At 38.6% G+C, this 13,885-nt stretch overlaps 1 protein-coding gene across 2 annotated transcripts in view; it reads right to left on the bottom strand.

Moving 5' to 3' along the window:
- PKHD1 (PKHD1 ciliary IPT domain containing fibrocystin/polyductin) overlaps positions 1 to 13,885 on the bottom strand; it is a gene marked incomplete at both ends in the record, with an annotated part of 432,913 nt that overhangs the window by 155,727 nt on the left and 263,301 nt on the right. For both annotated transcript variants that reach the window (XM_079712827.1, XM_079712826.1), the window contains one exon: positions 2,608 to 2,745. In XM_079712827.1, coding sequence (XP_079568953.1) covers positions 2,608 to 2,745 — 138 coding nt within the window. The remainder of the gene's footprint in view (positions 1 to 2,607; positions 2,746 to 13,885) is intronic.

Below are 13,885 nucleotides of genomic sequence, written 5' to 3' on the forward strand. Positions count from 1 at the left end.
GGAAGGGATGATAAGGATACTCTCCTGTTTCTAGCCCTGGGGTTTGCCCCAGGCCATTTGGATTTTTGTAAATGGTTCCTTCATTAAAATCTCCTCCAATTGCCCAATTTAGTATGACATGTACTTCCCGAAGGCACCCTTACAGATAAACTAGCATTTATGAAACACCTACTATATGCCAAGCACTTAGTAGGAGCTGTTATACTTATGGTTTCAGCATCCCTCTGAGGCAGGTTCTATCATATGTTGTAGATGAAATGATGGAGGCATCCAGAGGCTGATTTACTTAAGGCCAAATATCAAGTAGGTAACCAGGTTGGATGTGACCCCAGGCTGTCTGACTTAGAGCCCATGAATATAGAACAATTCTGCTATATTCATTTCACTCTGTTCAGAATAAGTCATGACTTATGCTTATACTCTTAATCTGGAGAATAGTTCTTTCCCCCTGGCTTCATACTTTCAGAGGAATTAAACAAAACAAGTGTGTTTAGTGACAATTTCAGGAAGCATGAGGGGATCTCATAACCCAGAAATGTGGAGGCAGTGCAAATTTGTAAAATCTTTCTGAAAAGCAATTTGACAATATGCATCCAGGACCTTAAAGCATGCACTTACCCTTAGGCCCATTAATTCCACTTATAAAAGTCTATCCTAAGAAAATAATCAGAGATGTAAATAATGACTTAAGTACTAAGATGTTCATTGCAGAGTAAGTTACAAGGACAAAAACAAAAACAAAAAAAATCAAAACCTGAAATAAGCTTGAAGTTCAACAATAGAAAAATAGTTAACTAAGTTATTATGCAGGTATGTATATGTATAGACTCACATGGATGTGCAATGTTAAAGCTACCAAAATTGTGTCTTGGAAATAGAATGAATTGAGGAAATTCTCATATTGTTAGTATAGGATTCAGAAGATTATCAGACTGTATACTCTATGTTTTAGAGCACGTGTGTGCATGTACACATGCACGTGTAAGGAAAAAAATGATTTTAGGACTACAAAACATTAACTGCATCTATCTTTACATTTGGGAGTATAAGTGATTACTTTATTTCTTCTGTATAACTTTCTACTTGCTTTTCTGTATTTTCAAGGTGGCACAATAGAAGCAAAAATAAAAATTATTTTAAAACATCAATAACTGTGATTAAAATGATATAACTATAATTATAGAATCATAATAATAACTGTGATTAAAATAACTGCGATTTATATATGGCTAAAATAATAGGAACTGCATAACCTGAAAAAGAGAAGATTCAATAAAATGTAGATGAAGGGCTATCAAAAGAAAGAGTTTGACACTCGTCCTAAATAGATCAAACAGAAGAACCTGAACCAACAGAAATTAGAGGGAGATAGATAGACTTTGTCTATAAGAAGGGAAAGAATTCTAATAGACTTTTTAAAAGTGGGAACACATTGTCTCAAAAGGTTTTGATTTTTCTGTCACTGGAAGCATTCAAGAAGAGGTTTGACCCAAATTTTTCAGGAGGCTTCTTGCAGTGATTTAAACTTTGGACAGGTAGTTAGGCCTAGAAGTCTCTCCTTCCAGAGAGTCTAAAATTTGCATGCTACTGAACAACAATATCTAAACATTTCCTCACCATCAGAGATTGTCTCTTTGGGATAAGGTATTTTTATTTCTGAAAATTCTCTTTTAATCTCCTCTGTGGAGGCAAAGTAGAATGCCTTTCTGAGTTCAAAAGTAGTTCCTTTGAGGGCAAGGGACATGTCTTCCCATCATTGTGTACAACAGTTTCAAGTACAGAGCCTACCTAGAGCAACTCGGGTTTTTATTTAAGTAAGCCAGTGTACCAGACCTGGTTAAACACCACCCCAGATCCACTCCATCCTGCAATATCCCTCACTTCCCAGTGGGAGGACCCTCATCTCCTAGCACCATTGCATCTCTGGCCCCTGACCAGGAAGCCACAAAACATAACAGACAGAGCAGTTCATGGGTTTGTGGGGGAGGGGGCCAGGTGAATTGCTTGCCTTCTCCCAAGCTTTCTCCCAAGCTTTCTCCCTTTACTGTCCTAGGATGTGATGGCTCTATAAGGCTCCTCTCAAGGCATCTCCCACACTGCACGAAGAGCCCTGTTTCCTTGAGAGACTCGCTCTCATGTCACAGCGATTTCTGCCCCAGTATAGCATGAGCACACAGCTTAGCTTTCAGGTCTGTTCTCTGAAGGATGTGCACTAAGATAGCAACTGAAATTTTCTTGTGAGTTGGTTGATCAAAGGATAACCAATCCACCCTACGAGATCTTCTGAAAGAGTGAGCCACGGGTAAATTCTCACACAAAGAACTAAAGGGAGAATTGATGTGTGGCCTGAAGGAGGCAAAAAGAGCCCTGCAATGAGCATGAGGACCCTGGGACCAGATGGCAGCAGACAGCGGGTGGACAGGAGGGGGTGACCAACAAACATCACCTCTTGTCTGTGTCCAAAGCTTGCCAGGGAGAAGCTTTACCAGCAAACTTCCTCCTTGCCTCAGCCCTCCCCAAACTCCCTCAAGCAACCCGCTGGAGGACACCATCCTCTCCCAAGGCCTCTCTCTCCTCCCAGTCCTGGTGCCCTTGCCCTTGACTCACCAACTTTCAGTTCCCCGCCTGCAATGAGCATGCACGCCATGCTCAGAACGTTGCTTCTGTCCACAGGGAATTCTAGAGTCCCCATCACATAGAGGCCTCTGAGGGATGGAAGATCTGTATCCACAAGGACAGTCCTGTCTGCAGAAGGAAAAGAAATTGCTCAGACCCATAAACACAACGAGAATTACCTCCTCTCCTCCAGTGACCTGCACTGCGGTACTCCAGGCAGTTCAGGAGCTGCTTCCCTTGCTGCCTGGGTCAGGACAGGGGCAGGAAGTGGAATAACAAATGGTTTTCCAAAGGCTAGGCTTTCATAAAGAGGCAGGGGAAACAAGAAGGCATGATGCATACATTCTGCCATCGCTTCACAAACTGAGGGTCATGGCCAAAGGCATTGCCGATGCCCCAAACCCTGCCACAAGCCTACTTTAGTGCAAACATCCAGATGAGCTCCACACCCTTTGTCCCCATCCCTCCAGTTTGGCTCTCATGTCTGAGAGGTAGACAACCATATAGATGACCTTGGCCTCTGAAGTCAGACTATCTGGATGTGAATCCCAGATCTGCTACTGTCTGACTGCATGGACCAACAATTTTACCCCTCTGTGCCTCAGTTTTCTAATCTGTGAAGTGAGGATGATAATAAAAATACCTGCTTCATTCATAAGGTTTTTGTGAGGATTAAATGAATCAATAGACCTAAAGGGCTGAACAATTCTCAATTCCCCAATCCCACCACGAAAAGCCCAGTGTCTGGTACGTGCTCAATAAATGCTGGAAATTTTCATTATTAGTACTGTTGTCCATTAGCTTGGCAAACTTACAGAGCTCATGGGACAACTTAAAACTTATTCTTCATTTCCCCTTCCATAAAAGCAGTTTCCATACAACTTCAGGAGAAAGAAACATTGATTTTTGTTTGAAAGTAACAATAGAGTAATACATGAGTAAAAATTCACCTTTAAAACAGTAAATATTTCATGTGTGCCAAAGTATTAAGTGTTACTTTCTGAGGCTTTGGAGTAATTCAACCCAAATTAAAGATATCAAATAAACATTTCTGCTTACATCTTAAGTATCATAATCACTGACACATGCAAAGATTTTTAAGGAATTTTTTTTAAATTTTATTTTGTTGAAGTATAGTTGCTTTACAATGTTGTGTTAGTTTCTGGTGTACAGCAAAGTAATTCAGTTATATATACATATCTATTCTTTTTCATATTCTTTTCCATTATAGGTTATTAGAAGATACTGAATATAGTTCCCTGTGCTATACAGTAGGTCCTTGTTGGTTATCCACTCTATATATAATGGTTTGCCTCTGCTAATCTCACACTCTCAGTCCTTTCTTCTCCCACCCCCTCTCCCTTGGCAACCACAAGTCTATTCTCTATGGCTGTGAGTCTATTTCTGTTTCATATTTAAGGAATTTTTTAACATAATCTCACTTCTCATTCCAGAAAACAATGCACCTGTTGTTCTTTTTTTTTTTTTTTTTTTTTTTTTTTTTTTTTTTGCGGTATGTGGGCCTCTCACTGTTGTGGCCTCTCCCGTTGCGGAGCACAGGCTCCGGACGCACAGGCCCAGCGGCCATGGCTCACGGGCCCAGCCGCTCCGCGGCATGTGGGATCTTCCCAGACCGGGGCACGAACCCGTTTCCCCTGCATTGGCAGGCGGACTCTCAACCACTGCGCCACCAGGGAAGCCCGCACCTGTTGTTCTTAAGGACCTGATCACCCAAATTAACTTCTCAGGAGTTGTCTTTTCTGGTTCCCGCCTACTGTTCAAAGGATAAGACCACCACACCTTCCTATGGCAGACAGTAGAGGGCTGTGAACCAACCATTTCCCTCTTCCTCCTGGTTCATAGTTAGACTACCTTTTCTAGCCTCCTCTACAATTAAATGAAGCCATGTGACTGAGGTGTAGTCAATAAAATGTAGGCAGAATCGAAGTGTGACATCTCCGGACCTGGTCCCTAAATTCTCCTGCACGTATTCCCTCCCTCCCCTTGTGTCTCAGTTAAATAGTAGAACACAGGTTCTCACGGTGTGGGCATGGGCCAAACAGCATCTGCATCACCCACTCATCCATCAGAAGCAACCCAAGTTTTAGCTCTGCTGGTAAGCCATTCATGGTCTCACACTGGATCCACCACTCCCCTGTGGAAATCTCTCTCTAGTGATATCCTGGACCTTCTTACAACATAGCACTAAAACACATTATTGTAATTACATACATGATTATTGCTTGTAAGGAGGGAACTGTCACTGGGCTGGTCCTCAGTGTAATTATGTCTTTCTCTCCAACTGTTACTTCCTTAGGAGAAGAGAACATTCCTTTTTCAAAATCCCTAGTGCTTACTGTGACATCAAATATAAAGCTGTTAAATAAACATTGCCCAGATCTGTTGAGTTTAGTTCCTGACACCCCTTAAAATTCAAGAGTTTATTAGTGACTGATACAAAATGAAAAATCAGGCTAAACAGATGAAAATAAATTTGCATTTCAATTTCATGTCTGCTCCTTTCCACACATTCAAACAAAGGAGTGAAATATCTAGAGAATGTTCTAGGTTTAACATATATTTTATAGATTCATGACTTTAACATGACTTCAAAAGCAATATAGAAATTATTTCAAGCAAACACTTTTCAATACAAGAGTTCTATACATATAGCCTTTATCTCTTCCAACCTATGGCCCATTCTACCAGTGTTTGGCTGTTGAACCTGATTGTACAAAATAACTGAATTTCTTCAATAAATGTTTTCTCTCATTCACAAAATACTTACACACAACACACACACACACACACACACACAAAAGAATGATACTAGGCCTCTTCTGAATATACTTCTCAGTTAAAATATGTCTATTACATGGAATTTGAAGTTTTCCCTTTGGTCTTTAGCACATTCCCCCTTCGTAGATGTTTTTCTTTCTTTTTTTTTACCACACCATGAAGCTTGCGGGATCTTGGTTCCCAGGCCGGAGGTCTGGCCTAAGCTCCTGTGGAAGGAGCTCTGAGTCCAAACCGCTAGACTAACAGAGAACCTCAGACCCCAGGGAATATCAATCAGAGTGAGGCCTCCCAGAGGTCCTCATCTCAGCACCAAGATCCAGCTCTATACAACAGCCTGCAAACTCCAGTGCTGGATGTCTCAGGCTAAACAACCAGTAAAACAGGAATATAGCACAACCCATCAAAAAAAAAAAAAAAGAAATGACAAAAAAATATGTTACATACGAAGGAGCAAGGTAAAAACCTACACGACCAAATAAATGAAGACAAAATAGGCAACCTACCTGAAAAAGAATTCAGGGTAATGATAGTATAGATGATCCAAAATCTCAGAAACAGAATGGAGAAAATACAAGAAACATTTAACAAGGATCCAGAAGAACTAAAGAGCAAACAAACAGTGATGAACAACACAATTACTGAAATTAAAAATACTCTAGAAGGAATCCATAACAGAATAACTGAGGCAGAAGGATGGTAAGTGAGCTGGAAGATAAAAGGGTGGAAAAACTGCCAGGGAGCAGAATAAAGAAAAAAGAATGAAAAGAATTGAGGACAGCCTCAGAGACCTCTGGGACAACATTAAACACACCAACAATTTGAATTATAGGGGTTGCAGAAGAAGAAGAGAAAAAGAAAGGGTCTGAGAAAATATTTGAAGAGATTATAGTTGAAAACTTCCCTAACATGGGAAAGTAAATAGTCGATCAAGTCCAGGAAGCACAGAGTCCCATACAGGATAAACGCAAAGAGAAACACGCCAAGACACATATTAATCAAACTATCAAAAATTAAATACAAAGAAAACATATTAAAAGCAGCAAGGGAAAAGCAACAAATAATATATAAGGGAATCCCCATAAGGTTAACACCTGATCTTTCAGCAGAAACTCTGCAAACCAGAAGGGATTGGCAGGACATACTTGAAGTGATGGAAGGGAAAATCCTACAACCAAGGTTTCTCTACCCAGCAAGGATCTCATTCAGATTTGATGGAGAAATTAAAACGTTTACAGATAAACAAAAGTTAAGAGAATTCAGCACAACCAAACCAGCTTTACAACAAATGCTAAAGAAACTTCTCTAGGCAGGAAACACAAGAGAAGGAAAAGACCTACAAAAACAAACCCAAACAATTAAGAAAATGGTAATAAGAACATACATTTCAATAATTACCTTACATGTAAATGGATTAAATGCTCCCACCAAAAGACATAGACTGGCTGAATGTATACAAAAACAAGACCCATATATATGCTGTCTACAAGAGACCCACTTCAGACCTAGGGACACATACAGACTGAAAGTGAGAGGATGGAAAAAGATATTCCATGCAAATGGAAATCAAAAGAAAGCTGGAGTAGCAATTCTCATATCAGACAAAATAGACTTTAAAACAAAGACCATTACAAGAGACAAAGAAGGACACTACATAATGATCAAGGGATCAACCAAAGAAGAAGATATAACAATTGTAAATATTTACGCAACCAAAATAGGAGCACCTCCATTCATAAGGCAAATGTTAACAGCCATAAAAGGGGAAATCGACAGTAACACAATCCTAGTAGGGGATTTTAACACCCCACTTTCACCAGTGGACAGATCATCCAAAATGATAATATATAAGGAAACACAAGCTATAAATGATACATTAAACAAGATGGACCTAACTGATATTTATAGGACATTCCATCCAAAAACAACAGAATGCACTTTCTTCTCAAGTGCCCATGGAACATTCTCCAGGATAGATCATATCTTGGGTCACAAATCAAGCCTTGGTAAATTTAAGAAAATTCAAATCATATCAAGTATCTTTTCCGACCACAACACTATGAAAGTAGATATCAATTACAGGAAAAAATCTGTAAAAAATACAAACACATGGAGGCTAAACAATACACTACTTAATAACCAAGAGATCACTGAAGAAATCAAACTGGAAATAAAAAAATACCTAGAAACAAATAAACAATGAAAACATAATGGCCCAAAACCTATGGGATGCAGCAAAAGCAGTTCTAACAGAGAAGTTTATAGCAATACAATCCTACCTCAGGAAACAAGAAACATCTCAAATAAACAACCTAACCTTACACCTAAAGCAATTAGAGAAAGAAGAACAAAAAAGCCCCAAAGTTAGCAGAAGGAAAGAAATCATAAAGATCAGATCAGAAATAAATGAAAAGAAATGAAGGAAATGATAGCAAAGATAAATAAAACTAAAAGCTGCTTCTTTGAGAAGATAAACAAAATTGATAAGCCATTAGCCAGACTTATCAAGAAAAAAAGGGAGAAGACTCAAATCAACAGAATTAGAAATGAAAAAGGAGAAGTAACAACTGACACTGCAGAAATACAAAGGATCATGAGAGATTACTACAAGCAACTCTATGCCAATAACAACTCTATGCCAATGGACAACCCAGAAGAAATGGACAAATTCTTAGAAAAGCACAACCTTCTGAGATTGAACCAGGAAGAAATAGAAAATATAAACAGACCAATCACAAGCACTAAAATTGAACCTGTGATTAAAAATCTTCCAACAAACAAAAGCCCAGGACCAGATGGCTTCACAGGTGAATTCTATCAAACATTTAGAGAAGATCTAACACCTATCCTTCTCAAAATCTTCCAAAATATAGCAGAGGGAGACACACTCCCAAACTCATTCTATGAGGCCACCATCACCCTGATACTAAAACCAGACAAAGATGTCACAAAGAAAGAAAACTACAGGCCAATATCACTGATGAACATTGATGCAAAAATCCTCAACAAAATACTAGCAAACAGAATCCAACAGCACATTAAAAGGATCATACACCATGATCAAGTGGGGTTTATTCCAGGAATGCAAGGATTCTTCAATATACGCAAATCAGTCAATGTGATACACCATATTAACAAATTGAAGGAGAAAAACCATATGATCATCTCAATAGATGCAGAGAAAGCTTTCGACAAAATTCAACACCCATTTGTGATAAAAAAAATTCTCCAGACAGTAGGCATACAGGGAACTGACCTCAACATAATAAAGGCCATATATGACAAACCCACAGCCAACATCATCCTCAATGGTGAAAAACTGAAACCATTTAAACTAAGATCAGGAAGACAAGGTTGCCCACTCTAACCAGTATTATTCAACATAGTTTTGGAAGTTTTAGCCACAGCAATCAGAGAAGAAAAAGAAATAGAAGGAATCCAAATCAGAAAAGAAGAAATAAAGTTGTCACTGTTTGCAGATGACATGATACTATACATAGAGAATCCTAAAGATGCTACCAGAAAACTACTAGAGCTAATCAATGAATTTGGTAAAGTAGCAGGACAGAAAATTAATGCACAGAAAACTCTTGTATTCGTATACACTAATGATGAAAAATCTGAAAAAGAAATTAGGGAAACACTCCCTTATACCATTGCAACAAAAAGAATAAAATACCTAGGAATAAACCTATCCAAGGAGACAAAAGACCTGTATGCAGAAAAGTATAAGACACTGATGAAAGAAATTAAAGATGATACAAACAGATGGAGAGATATACCATGTCCCTGGATTGGAAGAATCAACATTGTGAAAATGACTCTACTACCCAAAGCAATCCACAGATTCAATGAAATCCCTATCAAACTACCAATAGCATTTTTCACAGAACTAGAACAAAAAATTTCACAATTTGTATGGAAACACCAAAGACCCCGAATAGCCAAAGCAATCGTGAGAAAGAAAAATGGAGCTGGAAGAATCAGGCTCCCGGACTTCAGACTATACTACAAAGCTACAGTAATCAAGACAGTATGGTACAGGGTAGAAAGCCCAGAGATAAACCCATGCACATATGGTCACCTTATCTTTGATAAAGCGGGCAAGAGTATACAATGGAGAAAAGACAGCCTCTTCAATAAGTTTTGCTGGGAAAACTGGGCAGCTGCATGTAAAAGAATTAAATTAGAACACTTCCTAACACCATACACAAAAATAAGCTCAAAATGGATTAAAGACCTAAATGTAAGGTCAGACACTCTAAAACTCTTAGAGGAAAACATAGGCAGAACATTCTATGACATAAATCACGGCAAGATCCTTTTTGACCCACCTCCTAGACAAATGGAAATAAAAACAAAAATAAACAAATGGGACCTAATGAAACTTAAAAGCTTTTGCACAGCAATGGAAACCATAAACAAGAGGAAAAGACAACCCTCAGAATGGGAAAAAAATATTTGCAAACAAAGCAACTGACAAAGGATTAATCTCCAAAATATACAAGCAGCTCATGCAGCTCAATATCAAAAAAACAAACAACCCAATACAAAAATGGGCAGAACACCTATATAGACATTTCTCCAAAGCAGATTTACAGATTGCCAACAAACTCATGAAAAGATGCTCAACATCACTAATCATTAGAGAAATGCAAATCAAAACCACAATGAGGTATCACCTCACACCGGTCAGAATGGCCATCATCAAAAAATCTACACACAAGAAACGCTGGAGAGGGTGTGGAGAAAAGGGAACCCTCTTGCATTGTTGGTGGGAATGTAAATTGATACAGCCACTATGGAGAACAGTACGGGGGCTCCTTATAAAACTAAAAAGAGAACTATCATATGACCCAGAAATCCCACGACTGGGCATATACCCTGAGAAAACCATAATTCAAAAAGAGACATGTACCACAATGTTCACTGCAACACTACTTACAATAGCCAGGACATGAAAGCAACCTAAGTGTCCATCAACAGATGAATGGATAAAGAAGATGTGGCACATATATACAATGGAATATTACTCAGCCATAAAAAGAAACGAAATTGAAATATTTGTAATGAAGTGGATGGACCTAGGGTCTGTCATACAGAGTGAAGTAAGCCAGAAAGAGAAAAACAAATACCGTATGCTAACATATATATATATATATATGGAATCTAAAAAAAAATGATTCTGATGAACCTAAGGGCAGGACAGGAATAAAGACAGAGACATACAGAATGGACTTGAGGACACAGGGAGCGGGAAGGGTAAGCTGGGACGAAGTGAGAGAGTAGCATTGACATATATACACTACCAAATGTAAAATAGATAGCTAGTGGGAAGCAGCTCCATAGCACAGGGAGATGAGCTCGGTGCTTGGCGACCACCTAGAGGGGTGGGATAAGAAGGGTGGGAGGGAAATGCGAGAGGGAGGGGATATGGGGATATACGTATGCATATAGCTGATTCACTTTGTTATATAGCAGAAAGTAACACAACCCTGTAAAGCAATTATACTCCAATAAAAATGTTTTAAAAAAAAAGATGAGTTAGACATGTTTCCCAGCATCAGGTGAAGACAGACAAATAAATACAACACAATATCCTTGAAATGATAATATACTTTTTCATTACATGGAGATTGACCTCATCTTCATTTTCATCGACTTCAAAATAGAAGGTCTGTCCAAGTGCCTATTATAACAAAATTCTGTGAAAATGAAATAAACCTATTACCACTAAAGAATTTTGTAAAAGAATTCTCCTTGTATTACGGTAACAGAGATGACAGCTAGCATTGCAAGTGATGCAGGCAAAACACTTCCTCCTGACTTAGTCTCTAGAGCAGATCAGGTACAAATGGACCAACCCTCAGCTATAATGACAGCTTCTAGAGGATTTCTCTCTGTTCCAGGTGTGGAAAGTTAGGACCAATATGCCACATTGACTAGAAGTAGCATGATTTCCATGAAGTTACTCAAGACGTTTCAGAAAAATCATCCAGAAGCAGTTATGCACACAATCCACTTAGAAACTTGAATGATAGACCACACCTAATTTAACTGTGGCCCAATGCTTTTCACCTTGTCTTGACTTGGCCAAGGCTCTCGCCTCCTACTGTGTCAGTGACCAATCTATCCTACTGAAGAGAATGAGCACTGGCATATGGAGGGAACCATATGGAATTTCTGTTGCTCGATGGGAGGCTGATGGGGGAACATATCTCGAAAGAGACTCCAAAAAGAATTAATGAGTACCAGATGTAATTAAAGACTTCTTTCCCCCTCAAAGGAGCTCAGGATCAGCCATGGGGTGGTGCCTCTTGGTCCCAAATTATACCCTCTTTCCACTTGTTCATCCATCAAACACTAAATATCCCACCATCTTTATTTTAGTGTTTTTTCCCAAGCAGTGTTGGGGGTTTTTTTCTCCCCTGAAATGGTTGTATTTTGACAATGAGAAGGATAAAGCTTTATAAATAATATCTGGAACGTTAACACTAAGTAAAAATCACCTGACTTTCCCCACGTATCAAATGCAACTACAAAAATAAAAACAAAGAGGCATTAGTCTTCTATAAATGCATAGCTACCCTTAAGACCAGAAATCCTGAGCCAAATCAAAAGGCAGATGTCTCTGACAGAGGCAAGGGCTTCTCTGTATCAGGAATGATCTGACTACTATAGCTACAAAGCGTGCCATATAATTTCAACACTAGATTTAAACTCATTTTTTCCCCCAGCAAAGTCAGGGAATCAAGGTCACTATTGTGTAGCATTCCAAGGGTCTGACATTCATCTAAATCCTGTAGAAAAGAGATCAAGGGCGAAGGGCACAGATCCCGGGAATAATGAAGGGGTCTCGTGAATAAGCACAATTTAGGGCAGGCAGACCCACTGCTTGTGTTATATTCACTGCATCAGGCCCATAACTTAGGTGGTGAAGACAGTTTCCACTACAACCCTGCTATTGTCAGGAACACAGCCTACACCAACTTTGGACATGTCTCTGACTTCTAGGGGAGAATGATGGCATGCAAGGGCAGAGCAGGACATACAAGGACTATTTGTAGGCTTGTTATTTTCCTGTACCTTCCATAATTCATAAGCTTGTTTCTACATTCAGTCTTAGCTCCAATACTTTCCCATAAATATGTGAACCAACGGAAAAATAAGTTTTAATGCCATTTCAATCACTATTAAGTGACCCAATCTTCCTTTTTAAAAAGAGAAGACTATTTTTAGCTCTAAAGTAACTATTTTAGATACTTAGATATACATATGTACACAGTCATTGGTAGTATTTTCTCTCCTTTGTAGTCGTTTAGCTTTTGGTGACTCTAACGATTTATCCAAATATTCCATCTATCACGATATATGAGGATGGCTCATCCAAAAAAATTACTTTTGTAATAGAGTGGAAATTGTCATACATAAACAGTTCACAGGAATGAAAGGTTAACATGATTGAAAATGAACGTCAAGTAGACTAATTTACAGAGATGCTGGTATTCATTTATAAAGAATTCATTCTCTTATAGAAAAAGCAGAACAAAGAAGTGCTAGAAGATGATGCAGTCCTTCTACAACTATATTCTTTCAAAGAGCTGCTAACTTTACAGCCTGCCTTTTTCATCAGATCCACACAGGTGGTTTCTTTATTCTACTCTATCATTTTTTTCAAACTGGTCTTAAAAATAGGCAGAAGAGGCAGTTTTCAAAGTACCCAGAGGCACATGATTCAGGCCTGAAAGCCAGCTTCCTTACACCTTGAAGAAAAGCCATCTGCCTGCATGGTGTGTGGGTGTTTGGGTGGGTGTGGGGGGAGGCTGCTCTCTTCACTCTCACCTCATGAGAAGAGTCCAATGTAAACTTCGGACAACAAATTTCCATCCCCTCCCCACACACGCTCTCTCTGTGTCTTTCTCCATCACAGACAAACGTGCATAATTCCCACAGTAGAATCAACATTTTAAATTATGATATTTTAATTGATCAATAAAATGTTTAACATACAGTGTTTATCTCTTCCTCTAATCTATACCATCTGTTCTTCAAAAATATTTTGAATCTATTTAATAGGGAGGTCTTTAAGTAAAATTACCAACTGTATCAGATCAATCCTCTAAAGCCCAAATTCTGAAAGGAACATACCAGAAGGTGCTGCCATTTTTATAGAAATAGAAAAGAATTTGTGTCTTCTTTCATTCCAGCTTTCTTGGTTTTGTTTTGTTTTTAGTCTTGAGATGCTGTTATGCTGCATTTCTCTCCCTTAGGCTTCAAAGAATTCAGCGTGGCCAACTTGGTATTGCCTTTTTTAAAAACAACTTTAATATTTAAAAAATTGATGTATAATTGACATGCAAAAAGCTGTACATATTTCATGTATACAACTAAATGAGCTTAGAAATAAGTATACACCCATGTAACATCACTACAATCTAGGCCATAAACCTATCTATTCTTTCCAAAAATTTCT

The sequence above is a fragment of the Hyperoodon ampullatus genome (genome assembly GCF_949752795.1).
Source record: "Hyperoodon ampullatus genome assembly, chromosome: 10".
In the NCBI taxonomy this organism is placed as follows: domain Eukaryota; kingdom Metazoa; phylum Chordata; class Mammalia; order Artiodactyla; family Ziphiidae; genus Hyperoodon; species Hyperoodon ampullatus.